This window comes from Bos mutus, chromosome 2 (genome assembly GCF_027580195.1).
Source record: "Bos mutus isolate GX-2022 chromosome 2, NWIPB_WYAK_1.1, whole genome shotgun sequence".
Lineage (NCBI taxonomy): Eukaryota > Metazoa > Chordata > Mammalia > Artiodactyla > Bovidae > Bos > Bos mutus.
In genome coordinates, this window is record NC_091618.1 from 110,078,639 (window position 1) to 110,095,916 (window position 17,278).

At 38.9% G+C, this 17,278-nt stretch overlaps 1 protein-coding gene and 1 non-coding gene across 2 annotated transcripts in view; both read left to right on the forward strand.

The window, feature by feature from the left end:
- The window catches only part of MYO3B (myosin IIIB), a 444,395-nt gene that overhangs the window by 328,744 nt on the left and 98,373 nt on the right, over positions 1-17,278 (forward strand). Inside the window, 3 exon segments of the mRNA XM_070360748.1 lie at positions 15,373-15,433; positions 16,366-16,385; positions 16,387-16,463. Of these exon segments, the coding sequence (XP_070216849.1) occupies positions 15,373-15,433; positions 16,366-16,385; positions 16,387-16,463 (158 nt within the window).
- On the forward strand, positions 16,775-16,878 carry LOC138984958 (U6 spliceosomal RNA). The gene has a single exon (XR_011462201.1). It is a non-coding gene; the product is annotated as a U6 spliceosomal RNA (small nuclear RNA).

The following is a 17,278-nucleotide window of genomic DNA, read 5'->3' on the forward strand; positions in this document are numbered from 1 at the left end:
TTCTCAAAAGTCAACAGTGCTAACGATATAAATAAAGGGAGATGCTGTTAACACTATGTAATTATTCTGTAGTGGATATACTTTCCTAGCTCAAAAATAAGCCCTGAGTTTGGAAAGATGCTTAATTGTGTGTTTTCTTTAGAAGCTTAGTTATTGGCAGGTAGCCATCTATGGTTGATATCTTAAAGATACCAGTTGCCAGGAACCAGCATGTAATAAAGTTAAGCAGAAATGATGTTAGAATGCATGTCTGACTTGGGTTCTCTGGCCACCTCTACCCCTGTGTGAGACCCACACTTCAAGGCAATGTTTTTGTGTCTGGTACCTCAGACAAAGACAAGAGCGTGTCCAGAAACAATTTAGACAGTTTGGCATGAGAGCTAGTTTCCGATATGTCCAACACATCTTACAGATAGACGACGTTACTCTACCACCCCAGCAACATCTTTAACGTGATCACCCGTGGACAGACTTAATCTGTCCCTAAACATATTTGCCATCAGCAAATGATAAGAACATTAGCAAACAATGTCTTGAGTTCAGCAAAGTTGGCCTGTAGTGTTAGATTCACTCTCTGTCTGGAAAACTTGCACATTTACAGAGAGCTTGGGTCCAGCAACAGTTGGAGAAACATCATCTAAAACTAAAAGATATTTTCAAAAGTCTAAAAAGCTGCTTTCTAACTGTATACTGTAAATGTCAAGCAGTTCTCTTCTTTTTTTTAAAAAAGCCTTTTTTTTTTTTTTTTAGTATGATGATGCCTGTACTTTTTCTAAAGAAATCTCAACCTCTATCTGTCTCCCTTTCCTTCTTTCTCTCTCAATCTCTCTTTCTTTGTCTCTCTCGCTATAGAATTAATACCTCTAACATTCTGATTTCTAACCTAAAGGACAACTTCAGGACAATTTCCAGTAATGACAAAATCTGACAAATTCTTCTGACCATTTTGCCATCCCTTGTTCCCTTCCTGCATTACTCATTCCATGAGTTTAGGAAATTCTAGAAATTCAGCACATTTCTGGTGTCAACTTTTGCTTGTATCCTCATCAAGACCTTTGTTCAATTCAAGCTCAGAATGAGTTTTTGACAAAAAAATACGTTTGCATATGGGGCTTCCCTGATAGCTCGGTTGGTAAAGAATTCACTTGCAATGTGAATTGCAGTTCAATTCCATGGTTGGGAAGATCTGCTGGAGAAGGGATAGGCTACCCACTCCAGTGTTCTGGCCTGGAGAATTGGGGTCGCAAAGAGTCAGACACAACTGAGCAACTTTCGTTTCATTTTCACCTTTGCATATGGAGGCTATTTTGAAAGAAAAGAAACTTGAGAAAAGAAAACTTGCTAAAGTTGAAAATATTGTAGGAAACAATATTTGTATAAAAATGAATTCTATGTGAAAGCAATTCTTTATGAACAGTTTAAAAAACTGAGACTATAATCCTCCAGGTTGAAAGAAGATTAATTTTGCATGTGTCCACAGCCTTTTAAACCTTATTTCATTTTACCCTCTGGATTAGAAGGAAAAAATATTAGTGTTTCAGCTCTAAGTGTATTTTGTGAATTAAACAGCAGCTTGCTCCTACCTGTAGGACACAAATATGCAAGCATATTTCCCATTAGCATTGCTATGGTTACTTTAAATTCAGAAGGAACCCTAACAAGTGTTTGCCACAGAAGCTGTTGACAGTGGCGATGCCACACTCTCCGTATGCATCTTAGTAACTTCTCAGACTTGTCTCCTTAATGAGTAGACATAACAGGAGGAGAGTTGAATTTTTTCTTTCCCTCATGAATGGTGTAGGTCAGGGAGACAGAGAAGTAGAGAGTTCTGGTGAAACAAAGCTCCAGCAACTGCTGTGATTGGGAAATTAGATAATAAACAGCCCCTGATACTGAGATTCTAATGGCTTAAGATCAACACAGTCTGGAGAGGCAGGCAGGAGTGGCCTTCCACACTCTGGCCCAGACCCTCCCTGGAGAGCTCTTTGTGTCAACAAGAACAGCTAGAGCTCCTGGCCGGCTCCCAGCACTCAGAATGGGGCTATCATTTTTGTTTGCTTTGCAAATATCTTAATGGGAAGTGGTTCAACACCACCTATGGGTTAATCTGAGAGGTTCTGCTTGGCAGCTGTTAGCTCTGAGAACCACATGGCCATTCTCCAATGGAGGGAGTCAGGCTGACTGTTAACTGCCCAGTGCCAGGTTGAGGCATCTTCTTTGCTTATTGGATTTACCAACTGGCAGGAAGCACCTTGTTGTCTTTTATTTTTAGTTTCTTCCTCCTGGGAGGGTAAGGATGCTATTCTCAGATTCAATTGTGCTTTTCCCTCTAGGGCAAAATGGTTGTTTGAATTAGTTTCACTAGCAGGTAATATGTTTATTTCACCCAAACTTATTTTCATAGGATCTGAAATATAATAATAAAAGTGGTGTGATGGTGATAGAGATGCTAATACTGTTGCAGGAAGAAGGATCTTGTATGTTAGCCTTGGCGGGAGAGCTACACAGCCCTGTCTTCACTTGGGATCTCAAGAGATGAACAGATACTGAATTTCTTCAGAATCCCTACTCTCCTGTTCCCTCAGTTGTCTCTTCTCTGCCTAAATTCGGGTTTCACTTGTTTCGACCCATGGGAATGCTTCCTTTGGTGACTTGGCCAACTCATGTCTTTCTGGGTCTGTGTCAGCTGACATTGGCACAAATGAGTCCTTTATGCTTTCCTCCCTGGATTTTAGGCAGGGTTAGATGCTTTTCACAATGCAGGTTAGGGAAGTTTCTACACTAATGACAGAATTGTAGGCAATTATTGCCCCATTTGTAAAAACACAAAAAGCTTAGATGACTCTGCAAATCCTGGTACTAATGTCCAGCTGCCCACAGGAACAGTGCAGCCTTGCTTCTAAGACCTTTTCCTTTCCTGAAGGTTTCCACCCCTATTTGTAGGGTTGCCTAGTGGTTGAGAGCAGGGACCCTGGAGTCCAGTAGACTTGCTACTACTAAGGGTAAGATCTTGATGAACTTAATTATTTTCTCAGAGTCTGTCTCCTTATCTTTAAATGGAATGTAAAATTGACATAATGACAACCTTACAGGGTCATGAAAGTTAAATGAGACAACTTACACAAATCACACGGCATCTCATCTGATGCACAAAAGCACTCATAAATAGTAGTAATAAGGAGAGTTATTATTTTTTTGGAGGAATTCACCTTTCTTTATGTACTCCTTAGTATTATACATTCCTTTCTGAAGTCCTTGTTTTGAAGTCTGTTACTCCCAACCCATTAAAATTAAGCCAAATGGAGGACAACTTCACTATCAAAGTAAATAGTGATAAAAGAGTATAATACATTGGATAAAGTAAGAATTCATGAATCCACATTGATAGAAGGAAGGAGGAAATGAAGGAACAAAGGAGGCAGAGGAAGGAAGGGAGGTAGGGGAGGAAGTGAGGGAGGTGGGGAAGGAAGAAAGAAACAGTCAAATGTGAAACACATGTAAAAAGAATGATGAAGACAGAAAATCACCATTGGCAGCTATCAAAATAATCATTGTTTCAGGCAGGAATCTTCCACAGATGCTAAAACAAATAGGTGAAAGCTTAAGGGGTAACAGTGTTTTAGAAAAAATCTTCATAAGATGTTTATTAGTTTCAAAAGAACAGTGGGAGAAACCTGGTGGACACCACCTTAACCAAGTGATGCAAGTTAGTATCACCAATAATCAGACAATTGACAGCACGTGCCTCCTGATAGGATGCACCGAAAACAGCATCACTTCAGTGGATTTCCAGCAAAATGTGCATAACTTGAATTTAATCATGAAGAAACAGCAGACAAACCAAACAAAAGGCCTTCTTCCAAAATGACTGACCCGTGGGCTTCAAAATCAAATGCCAAGTGTGGCTGAGGAAGTGTTCCAGGTGAAAGGAGATTAAGGAACATGACAAATGAATACAATGTACCATCCAAAATTTTCTTTTTCTATGGAAGACATTGAGACAATTGGCAAAATCTGAACGTAATCTATACATTGGGTAATAGCATTGTAGTAATATTAATTTCCTGACTTTGAGCGTTGTGCTATAGTCATATAGGAGAATACCCTTGCTTTTAAGAAATACACACTTAAGTATTTAGGGGTAAAGGAGTATCAGGTACAACTGACTCTTAGATGATTCAGAAAAAAGTTTATGTATTTGTATGTGTGTATTATCAGTATACATGTACCAAAAGAAAGTCAGAGACACAAAGAGAGGATAAAGCAAATGTGCACGTTCTAATATCTGGAGAATCTGTTGAGAAATATACAGAACTCCATACACTATTCTTGTGTCTTCTTTCTAAATATGAAGTTGAGTTAAATTAAAATGCTAAAATGAAAAAAAAAAAAAAAAACAGTACTACATCCCTCTTCTAGACAGGGCAGTCCATCAGCCACTTTCTCTTTAGAAACTGATCCCTCTCCATCCACACCTGCATCTCTGACCACATCAGCATGGCACCGCTAGGTATCTGTCCTTGAGCTCCACTGTGACCTCACTGACCAGTCAGCACCCACCACACACAATCTTGGACTTTTTCACCTCATTTTTCAACACTTGCTAAATAGCGTTTCTTATGCCCCCTCCTCATCTGTCTGTGGGTCCCATCACTTCAAGCCATGCTCATCCTGCTCTGCGTTTCAGTGCTTCTTGCTTTTCTTTCCGCAAACGGAGCACTGCTTTCAGAACTAAGGGAGGAAAACGGGACTGAATAGTATCTTTGAGGGCTGCACTGCTGACAAGAGCATCATCCAACGAATGTGGCTGTTAGACCCGTTCTCCCTCTAACTCACTTGAACATGTTATATCAGCCCCTGGGCCTCAGTTTCCCCACTTACAATGTGAAAAAAAGTGTAGTGAATGGTCTCTGAAGTTTGCTTTGCCTCTACAAGTCTTTAAAGTGCTAAGCCTGTAACTTAACCCACAAGTTACCTATGACCCCACCCAAAGGAGAGAGGAAGGTGACAGGATGAAAGCCATGCCAGATACTTGTCACTGTCATTCTCTATCCTGTGCAGCCTGAAGTGTCCATGTTCAGGGACTTGTCTTGCAGAACTGCAATAAGTATAACACGTTACTGAGTGTGTGTTTTATTTCTAAATTCTAACCATATACATGTCTCAGTTTAACCCTTTTTAAACCCTGTTATATTTTTATTTTATTCTGCCAGAAAGGACAAGTTCATCCTTTTGCCTCAGTTTGGCAAGACTTTTTATTTATGTTTTGCTGATGAAGAAGCTGAGTGGCTGATTTGCCCAAGTTAGACTTGCCATATTTGGCAGATAAAGATACAGGATACCCACTGATATTTTAATTTTATGTAAAAAACAGATTGCTTTTTAACATAAGTATGTCCCATAAAGTATTTGAAAATTTTTATAGTAAAAGAACTATTCATCTTGTACCTGGAATTCAAATTTAACTGGGTGTCCTATATTTTATATAACAACACTAGCCTAAGTGCTTTGGAACTAATGTATCATGAATATGTGTATATATATCATGAATATATATATATATATATATACACACACACATCATAAAGTGTGTTGCTAAACTTTTACCAAGTGTTTACATCAGTCCTCCAGCCCCAAGGTACCATAACATATAAAGTTTTTTTACCCATTAGGAGTTTTTTATTGATAACACTTTCAAAGATGTGAATTCTCTTTTATTTAGTAGTGTTAGGCACTCAGTCATGTCTGATTATTTGTGACCCCATGGACTGTAGCCCGCCAGACTCCTCTATCCATGAAATTCTCCAGGCAAGAATACTGGAGTGGGTTGCCATTCCCTTCTTTAGGAGATCTTCCCGACCCAGGGATCAAACCCAGGTCTTCCACACTGCAGGCAGACTCTTTACTGTCTGAACCACAAGGGAAATATATTTATTTACTAAGATCTTTTACTTATATATCACCTTCTGTACCCACTTAATCTAAAATTGCAGACCCTGCCTCCGACACTTCTTTTACCCCTTCTTTGCTTTAATTTTCTTCTTTGGCTCTTCTGTTTAACATACTAACATATTTACTTATTTTTTCATTTATTGTATACTTTCCCTGCTAGAAATATAGTTCTTAGGAGCAGAGGCATCTTAGATTTCCCGTTCACTTTTGTATCCCCCAAAACAGTAGGAGATAAAGGGGCTCAATAAATATTTGTGGAATAAATGAGTGACGCCTGAGAGGCTATTCAGGACCTTATATTGTCAATGTATCTATTGTTCTTACAATCATACAGAATCTCAAAGCTTGCCACCAAATTGCAGCCTTGAGTGTGGCATAAATGTTTATAATCTTAATATTAGCCCACAGACGTAAGGTGAGTAAAATGTCAGCAGGTCAGGGTTTAAGAGTTATCTCCAGACCTAGTTTAATTTAATCTGCCCCCAGCATGTTTTGTTTTGGAGAAGGCAATGGCACCCCACTCCAGTACTCTTGCCTGGAAAATCCCATGGACAGGGGAACCTGGTAGGCTGCAGTCCATGGGGTCGCTAGGAGTCAGACATGACTGAAGCAACTTAGCAGCAGCAGCATGTTTTTATAGTTAGATGTTTGTCACCCCAGGTGTCATTTATTAAGATCCCAGATATGATTGAGTGAATATCTGGAATAGTCCACTAACAAAATGGCACTGCAGACTGAGAGCACAGACTCTGCGTCCATGGGATCTGGGTTTGTATATGCAGATTTAGGTGCCTCCAGAGCAGGCTCCTCAAAAAACCTAAGCTTGAGCTGTGAAGTGGAGACCCTGGTAGGCTCTATATTGCTCATGTAGATGTGGTGACTGAATGGTCAGCTCTTCTGGCTGTGCTGGGGCCCTCAGCCTGTGGCACTACAGCCCTCTGGGTCATGTGTTCTTCCTCACTACTCTGTCTTAACTCCATCCCCAAGCCTGAGGTCAGATTTTCTCATGGCTCCCGTGGTTGCTAATAAAGAACTGAAGTCAGTTTTATGTTGAGTGTTGAGTGTCCTTTTTTTTTCCCCCAATAAGACAAGAATTCTCAGCAGAATGAAGAAAATCTTCTGCTCTTACATTTGGCTTTACACAGTGATAGCTGCCTGTAATAAAATAGTAAAGGAGAAAAAAATTAAAGAAATGAGGATACAGAAGTGGCAAATTAAGGTTGTATGGACTCATGGTTGGGGAAAAGCAATGAGGCAGACAAATATGATCAAATGTAAAGGGCTCAGTGGGATTTGGGAAATTAGCATAAGTACATAAACTAGTAGTGCTAACTTGGAGCAACGGCATCATGAAACATTTGTCAGCCTTTTTGAGCCCTTTTATGAATTTCTCCTTGAGCCATGTTCTAAAATTTAGAATGTGTCCAAGAGCAAACAAATATCCATATACTTAAGCATAATTTGCATATTCAACTTATTGAGTAATGATACTTACTTGGGGTAAGATACAGTGCATGCATTCAAAACAGAAAAGTTACCAAGTAGCAAACCCAATGGAAAAAAAAAAAATACAAAAGCTGTGATCATTCCTTTATGTTTCCTTTTTTCCTACTATAGTGGTGATCTTATTTTGTATGATTACTCTTTTCATTTCTCCTATGCTTTTTATATTTCCTTCATATCATATATTAAACCCCAGGAATAATGTTTTCCCTTTTCAGAATCAAGAAATGTCAATTAAAATAAAAATGAGTTAAATTTTTTTTTTTTACTTAAGAGGTAAGCAAAGATGAAAAATACTGATAATACCCAGTGTTGATGATATGACAAGTGGGGCCTTTCATACTTTTATAGTTATGAATGTTAATTTTTGTTACTTTTTAAAGGAGAATTTGATGATACAATTCAAAAGCTTTAAAATAGAAAATTTGTTCATCATTTAAGCTAATAGCTTTAAATTAAATTTATCCTAATTAAAAATTGGAAAAATTTTGGAAATTAAATTGGATATACTCATAACTATATGCACATATCCTTAATGACCCATTATTTACCAGGTGGTTCTAGTGGTAAAGAATCCATCTGCCAATGCCAGAGACAAAAGAGATGCAGGGTCAATAACTAGATTGGGAAGATTCCCTGGAGTAGGAAATGGCAACCCACTCCAGTATTCTTGCCTGGGAGGACCCATGGACAGAGGAACCTGGTAGGCTACAGTCCATGAGATCACAAAAAGTCAGACATGACTAACTGAGCACATTTATAATGTCATAAAACTGGTAACAAATATCCAAAAATAAGAGATTACTTACATCACTTGTGATGCCAACCAATTATGTAGTATTGTACAGCCATAAATATGACATAGGTGTATATTACATAAATGTTATATTGTATTCCACGTACATATGTGGGAAGATGCTCATAATACAAAAAGTAAGTTATAATGGCAAATATATCATGAGCCATTATTTTTTAATGTATATTATATACATAGAAAAGCATCTGAAAATATGTGAAGCGAGATATTATATCTGGGTGTGGATATTCTTCCGTTTCTTTATTTTCTTCTCCTTGAATATCTATATTTTATACAGTACAACAGTGAATATATATTTTTAATCAGAAAGAGGGAAAAAAGGAAACATTTTGCCACCAGTTCGTTTAGTCATTTACTTTGGGGAGAAAGTCAGATATTGCTTCATTTTCATTGATTAGTGATTGGTGAATATTCAGACCACTTGGGAGTTGAGAGCATTTTCATCAAATAAAAACTAGAGAAGAAAAGATAAAACTGATGAGCACAGCAATAGGAAGAGCTCTGATATCTCAAAAGCCAAGAATATTATGGTGCTTGCTCTTTGCTTTCTCTCCCTTGATCAAAATTTGATAAAGCTCACCTTCAGTAGATGATTTTCAGACATTTTTAATTGGTCAGGATGTAGTACCAGATAAGTCAGTTGCAGAACCAAGTTTTCAGTATGGTTATGCTCAGTAGACTGTGGAAATACACCAAGGACCTCCAACTCTGCCCCAAGTGGGAGAGATAGCCGGGATGGGGATGGGGCAGGAAAGACTCTTCAGAGGAGCCAACGCCAGAGCTAAAGGGTAAGGATGCAATGGCCAGGTGGTCAAGGGAGAAGATGACATTGCAGATAAAAGCACAGAAATATGAATACAACCCTGGGGAGATTTAGCATGTGCTTGGCAAATATTTATTGTGGTGGTGGTGGTGAATAGAAAACAACATAGCACTCTAGAAATATTAACTTCCCAGTTTTTGTAATAAACATGCATTAACTTATACACTCTGGGTGTCTTCCAACTTAATAATTTGTGTTCTTAAAACATTATCCTCCAATCTTCTGTGCTTTCAAAGCTATTTAAATAAATGTAAGCAGTAAGAATCGGAGAAGGCAGTGGCACCCCACTCCAATACTCTTGCCTGGAAAATCCCATGGATGGAGGAGGCCGGAAGGCTGCAGTCCATCGGGTGACTGAGAGTCGGACACGACTGAGCGACTTCACTTTCACTTTTCACTTTCATGCATTGGAGAAGGAAATGGCAACCCACTCCAGTGTTCTTGCCTGGAGAATCCCAGGGACGGGGGAGCCTGGTGGGCTGCCGTCTATGGGGTCACACAGAGTTGGACACGACTGAAGTGACTTAGCAGCAGCAAGCAGTAAGAATATGCAATGACACCGAGCTGATATAATTCAGGAAAGAGTTAATACATAGTTGATACAATGCTGGTAGATTCAGATCTGGATATTGTTTCACATTTATACCCTCAGCCCTTTGAATGTTCACATTCCATATAAGAACTAAACAATAATTCTTGAGTTGCCATTTGGGTTCAGCCTATGGCCAGCTCACATAGAAGCCTTGTTAGCACTCAGGTTAGCATGGGATCTTTTACAAAGGGCAGTGTCCTCTTCTCTGATACCATCCCTTAAATGTCTTAATTTATCTTTAGAACTTGAACTTACTGAAACCATTTCTCAAGGTGTTTATGTTTTCTATTATCTTTCATAGTAATAACTTCCAGAAGGAAAATTGTTTGACTTATTTGCCTGAAGCGTGCCTCCCTCAAGATTCATGGGTCTCCTACTGTGTTAAAATATCTTAGTCTGAGCATAACTTTGGCAGGGTGGATTGATTGCTGCTTCTTAGAAAAAAGAAATTGACCTCTTCATATTAAAAACTCCATGTACAAAAGGTTTTTTTTCAGCGTTGTCAAAGAGGCAGGAACAAATTTGCTTGGTTATTCTGATTAGCCTTTCTCCCAGGGCTACCAAGTAAGACAAGAGTTTCCAGGAACTATTCCCAAATCTGAAGACAGTAGGAAGCTAAGAAAAATCTACCCACAATGAATAACTGCCATCTTATTTAGAGATTGCAGAAATTAAGGTTGAGTAACCTTAATTTCAAAATAAGCTGCTTTAAAATAGAATGTGCTTGTAAGTGAATGACTAATTGTCTCATTAGTGAACAACTAGTGGGTTTCTCAGTTCTAGAAACCATTCTACATTATAATTGTAAAAGATAAGATACAATCTTGCAAGTTTTATCAAAATTAATAAAAACTGCACAAAGAAATTTAAATGAAATCTAGAAAATGGCAAATCAAAGGATAGCCAGCATGTCTCTATTCCTGTCTAAGAAAAAAAGTGACTGATTCTAACCCTAAAGTTAAAAAAGTCCAGTTATAAGACCAGCCTGATTGGTCAGATCCTCAAAGAGCACCCTGCTTCCTCTGTTTTCCTTCTAATGTGTAATTTGGTCTGCAGAGTATAACAACGAATTAGTTAGGGGGAAAGTTTGGTCCAGATTATTGTACTCACTGTAAAGTCACACAATAGCATTCTACTTTTCAAATATGACTGTTTTGAGTTTGGTTAGTACAACTCAGCTCCCGAAAATACATTACCCCTCAAAGAACTGGCAGACTAATTTTTGGAGGCTACAAAGCTGAGACCCAGTTTTGGACCAAGGTGACTTCCCCTAGTGCTGCCAGCCCAGCATGACAAAGCCAGCTGGCCTCATGGATCTTTGCTGCACAGCAGAGATGCTATGGCATTCTCAGTAGCCATGTGCTCGAGAGCCAGCCTTCACCCTGCCCCTCATCCTGTTGCACTGGGATTGGTTTAAGAAAAGAGAATTAGATTTGAGTTTATTTGGGGGCTTATTCAAGGGAGAGACCGAGCAGAAGGGTTTTCAATGGTGACAGAGTTTTCATCTCCCCGAGAACCTACAATTCAATGAATTGACTGCAATAAAGCAGCGGAGTGGCCAAGCCCTTGAGGCAATCTGCTTGAGACCTCAGTCGTGGCTTCTGAGAGGCTACAGGAGCCCTGGAAATATGCAGTGGATCATTTCCAGAGAGACAACTACCTCCTATTCACCACCCTTTGATAACCAAATGGACTGCTTCTGTCATTTAGCATCAGATTTCTAGCAGAGGCTGACAACAATATGTTATTTCAAAAAATTTCTCCTACAGGTTCAAAATAATACCATGCTTTAAAATAAATAATTTGTTATTATCATCTAATACCAATAAAAATTTCCTAGATGTTTGAAGAATGGTCCTTTATACCTGTTTGTCCAAGTCAGGATCTAATGTAGGACATTACATTATATCAAGTTGTTATGTCCCCTAAATCTCTATTCACATACAAGACTCCCCTTTTTCATGACACTGATTTGTTAGAAGAATGAACCAGTCATCCCATAAAATAACTCATCTTCTATATTTGCCTGCTTGATTTTTTGCAGTCCTAGTTTTCCCCCTCTATACTATGTGTTTTAGATAAACTATACATTAGATCTAAAAGCTTTGATTAAAGTTAAGTTTTTAACTAAATGAAAAAATATAAGTATCCTGGGTGATGTTGAATATTTCATATTGTCTCACGTCACAAGACAGTGTTGTGTGGGCATCAGTGGTGCTAAGATTGGCACTGAATTGAGGTGGTATAAATATCCAGTATGCAGTTCCCTTACTCTCCTTGTGACCTAAAGAAGGAATCTGTATGGTGGTGCTTTGGCACCATATTGCACGTCCTATTCACCATCAACCATTTGTCTAACATTTTATCAGCAATTGATCGTTTGTATCTGAATCAGTGATTTCCCTTTGGAGTCTCCTTTTTATGTAGGCAGGTTTTATGCTGCACTGTTTACTAGTTATGACATTTAAACAAGTCATTAGCTTGAAAGTGAAAATTGCTCAGTTGTGTCCGACCCTTTGCAACCCCATGGACTATACTCCAGGCCAGAATGCTGGAGTGGGTAGCCTTTCCCTTCTCCAGGGGATCTTCCCAACCCAGGGATTGAGGCCAGGTTTCTCGCATTGCAGGTGGATTCTTTACCAGCTGAGCCACCAGGGAGTCACTAGCTTCTGGATCCTTAATTCCCTCATCTGTAAAATGGGTATAAAAATAGAACTAATCCACATGGTTGTTGGAAGTATTAGATGGGATAACCATGTATCCATGTTTGACCATGGTCTGGTGGCACATACGCAGGTAATAAGTATTGACTGTGTTTTGGTGATGACAACTTGCAAAGTGTTATCCATTTGCTGCCAGGCTCAAGTCCCTGAGGCAAATGACAAGATATCTGATAAAATTGCTACAAAAGAGTTGAAGCAGTTATAGACTTTAAAGAAAAGTGACTTATATCCTTTTTTTTTCTTTCTTTCTTTTAAGGCAAAAGTTGTTTCAAATAAGGGCTGCTCAGATTACTGTTTTCTAAGATGTGTTGTAAGAACCAGGGCCTCAACATGCCCCAGTGAAGGGAGGCTTCCACTGTCAAGATAATGTCTGGGAAATGCTGCCTGTTCTCTCCTACTGTTGAGGTTTCATTGTGCATATTATTAAGTTAAAGATTCTGGAAATCTTCTTAGGAAAGAAACCTGCTTAACTTTGTTTAATCAAGTATTTTCTAATCTGTTTGCCTTTGGACACTACTCATTCTACCTTTGCCTTTTAAAACCAAGTAACACATGTAAAAATTATATTGAGATGCGTTAGATCCTCCCAAAGATTTGAATGACAAAGTAGTCAAACTGATGAGCCAACCCTCAGTGTATTGTTGGAAGGTATGTGCACTGACCTTTGGGTCCTGAAAATCCTTGCAAACTAGAGGAGTTAAAAGGTTTCATTCTTTTGTTGGGGCAGGAAAGGCAGAAATTAGAGACCCCTTGGTAATTCAACAGCCAAATTATCTTCCTTAGATTTTCTCCAGAGCCCACCAGGACTCCTGGAAGACCTGAATCCACCTCTCTATAGGTGTCCCACTGCCACTGCGACCTGCCTAAGCTGACAGGAATGAGTTTCATGGGCCCAAGGGCATGGGGGTCATTCTTCAGAGGGAGAGCAGAGTATTTGGAATCAGACTAACAGGGCTCAGTGTCTTAGCTCTGCCAGGTATGTGCCATAATCCCTGGGCAGACCTCTTAACCTCTCTGATCTATAGTTTCTTCATCTGTATAATATAGGCAATTAAAGCACTTAGCTCAAATGATTGTGAAATCCTTATTAGATATATAAACACATTATTAAAATATGAAAACTATATAATTGCTAGTTAATTCAATTTTAATGTAAAGGGTATTCTTCATGGTCCATATTTTGGGAGTCCACTAGTCATCATTTTATTCATTCAACTTGTGAAATATTTATTGAGCACTTATAGTGTACTAGGTACAGGGTTAAGTGTTGATACAGAGTATATAATAAAGCAGACTGTGTCCCTACCTGCTTGGAAGCTAACATTCCATAGTGGGAGACATATGACAAACAAGTATATATACAAATAAATATATCAGCAGAGTCTCCTCTCCACAGATATTGATGTGATATTTTTAGATGGGTATATTGCTTATAACCTGGAGTAGGAAATCGCCACCTACTCCTGTATTCTTACCTGAAAAATTCCATGAACAGAAAAGCCTGGCAGGCTACAGCCCATATGGTGGCAAAGAGTTGGATATGGATATGACTGAGCTCTTACATACATTGCTTATAATCTATATATAGATGCATTTTGAAGGTAATACTAATGAACCATTCACAGAAATTCAGAAAATGAAATGCTCAGCTTAAATAAACAGTTTTTTAATGTAGAACTAGAAGAGTTCTTCAGCTCAGTTCAGTTCATTCGTTCTTTGCGACCCCGTGAATCGCAGCACGCCAGGCCTCCCTGTCCATCACCAACTCCCGGAGTTCACTCAGACTCACGTCCTTCGAGTCAGTGATGCCATCCAGCCATCTCATCCTCTGTCGTCCACTTCTCCTCCTGCCCCCAATCCCTCTGATCGTCAGAGTCTTTTCCAATGAGTCAACTTTTAGGGATAGTTTATTTCAATCCCCTCATTTTATAGATGAGGAAAACTAGAACCCAGAATACCATAGAAATTTACCCAATCGAATGTGTGTAAATGTGCATGCCTGTGCGTATGTGTAAGAGAGACAGAGACACCCAGAGAGAGAGGATGGATTTTGAAGCAGGACTTAGATACCCAGACTTCCCTTCGCCTAGTCAGTGCTTTCCATACTCCTGGCTTCCATCTGAAAGGAATTGTAAGAGCCGGTTTTAGCAGTGAGTGAGTTATAATCATCACACTCTTAAAACATTTTTAAAAAAATAATTTCTACCATTTTTTGGCTATAATGTGCAGCATACGAGATCTTCATTCCCCAGTTAGGAATCTAACCCATGCCCCCTGCAGTGGAAGTGCAGTCTCAATCACTGGACTGCCAAGGAAGTCCCTCATCACACTTTTATACCATGTGTTCCAATTTCTGGATTTTTTATATAAGTTGATTTTTCCAAACTTTGCTCCATGAAACAATAGTATTTAAATAGATGTTAATTATCACTTTTTAAATTTCTTGCTCAAAGTAGTTTAGGGAACTGAATTCTCCCCCTCCTTCACACACCCCATTTTAGAAATCCTTAAATGCATATTGTCAAAGATCATTCTGCAATAAGGAAACCTCTTAAACTACACACAGCTTAGCATTCCCCAGACTTATTTGACTACAGGATCTATTTTGAATTATTTAACAATGTGATTAAGGTGCTGGATTGGAGGTTCAGCCTTAGCATCATGGTTGGCTACTTGGTAATGTTTGTGAACACCCAGCAGTAAAGTAGATTAGATCACACAACTTTAAACGGGCAGGGTCTTGGGTCTTAGGATCTCAGGCTGACTTGAGCAGCACCTGATAGGATACATTTCCTTAAGTTGACCATGTCCTCCTAACCAAGGATTGGAATGGAAAGCAACAGATGCTGAATGAGAGTTTGTTCTGATCCATCTTTGGAGGAAAGCAATCCTCTGTAAGTTTTTTTTTTTCAAGCCTTCTAAAAATATTATTATAATAATTATTATTATTTTTTATTTTTAGGCATTCACAAGCCCAGAGTTCTTCCAAAGGGTGTGATGTCTTCGCAGGACACTCAAATAAGGTAGCTGGACATCCTTGACTCTGAAGTAACTGTTTATCCTTATTACAGACTCGTCCTAGTCTGTGGTCATGGTGCCTGTCTGTGGCTGCTTGGTCAAGCCATCCAGACATGAACTGTTAGTGATATTTTGAAGGCTTTGAGACAAAAGCCCAGCTTGCTTAAGAATTTTGGTTCAGCAGAGAGGCAGGGAGGTACAGCGAAGAGAGAATCAAAAGCCTGGAAATTTGCTGCTGAGAGTAAATGCTAGCTGATCCCTGAGGTGGTTTGTCTGTGCACTCCACTCTCTACAGATGTTAGAGCCTCTTTTTGAGTAAGGACCTGAGGTTCTTTGGTAGCACTTTGATATCCTGCTCGAATTCAATATGTGAAATGGAGGCGTCTCTCTGTGACTTGGAGCCCACAGCAGGCTTTGAAGTCTGATCCAATTTTTGCTGCCTACTATTTGATGTTGAAAGGATGAAATGAAGAAAATGTACAGTTTTTGCCAGTAACTCTGCTGAGCATATGTAAGATTAAAAAAACAAAATCCTTTGGATGATGTACTTAGAAATGTTAAGTAGATTAATACCTTCCTATAGGTTTTCTTTTTTCTTTCTCAGGGATAAAAATTAAGCATAAGAGAAAATCGGCACAAGCTGTTTTTTATACGGACTATAATTAATTTACAAGGGGGCTAGGTTGGCTTGTTTAGAGGAAGAAATAAATGGATGAGGCAAAGGTGTTGAGACTTTGCAGCTAATTGCCCCCAAGGAGAGGACCTCCACTCAATTCTACTGTAAGGCATGAGCAACTCACCACATGACCCCAATATACTTAAATTTTTCCCTAGTATGATTGAAGTTCAGGGTCCCTTAGTTAAATGGAAGCCGAGTTCTAAAGGCTGACTCATCAGAGGATAAAAGTAGTAATTATTTTACTGGGTCTTTCTGAAGCGCTCAGCTTCTGGGACTGATTCTGTCTTTTCAGACATGCCACGCTGCTCCAGATTGCCCAGGACTGAGTCCTTCGAGGGGAGCCCCTGCAAAATCTGGTAAGAAGAACATTTTGAATTGTAAGCTATTTCTACTATTTGCATGCTTGTGTACTTTTTAATGAGTTGTTTAGACAGGCTGTGTAGAAGGCAGTACTCTGATACTAGTATGGGCTAATGTTAGCAGAACATTCAGATATAGAAAGCCTTAAAGACTGGAAACAAAACTTTCATTAAAAGTAGCAGTTTACTACCTATCTGTGCCACTTAAGTTTACTTTTTCTAAAGGAAAAAAAAATGAATATCAAAGATCATACTTTTCCCTTTACTTGTAAGAAGCCTAAATTAAGAAACTCCTTTAAAACTTTCTTGTGCTCACTTCACCAGCACGTATACTAAGTTTGGAAAGGTACAAAGATTAGCACGGCCCCTGCATAAGGACGGCATGCAAATTTGCAAAGCATTCCATATTAAAAACAACAACAACAGGGAAGATAGACAACTGACCGAAGCAAATAGTTCAGAGTCAAAATCTAGGGCTTGGTAAAGAATATGGATTTAGAGAGTAGTTCTGCCCTTTTGGCAACATGGCTATTCTTTTAGCAAGAATACAGACATCTTGCCACACTCATGGAAAATGGTATTTTTTGCCCCCTTTCTAAATTCTTGCTACAGAATATGGTAAAAGTCAGTTTGGGGTGTTATGAGTAGCTATAATCAATACTTCTGGAAGATAAACTAGAAGCAAGATCATAAGAAATATTTATGAACCAGAAAATACTAAACACATTTTGGATCATTCCCAAGGAAGAAATCTTTTCAACTTAAAATACGAATACTAAGAAACTACTGTGCCTTTACTGTTGACCTCATTT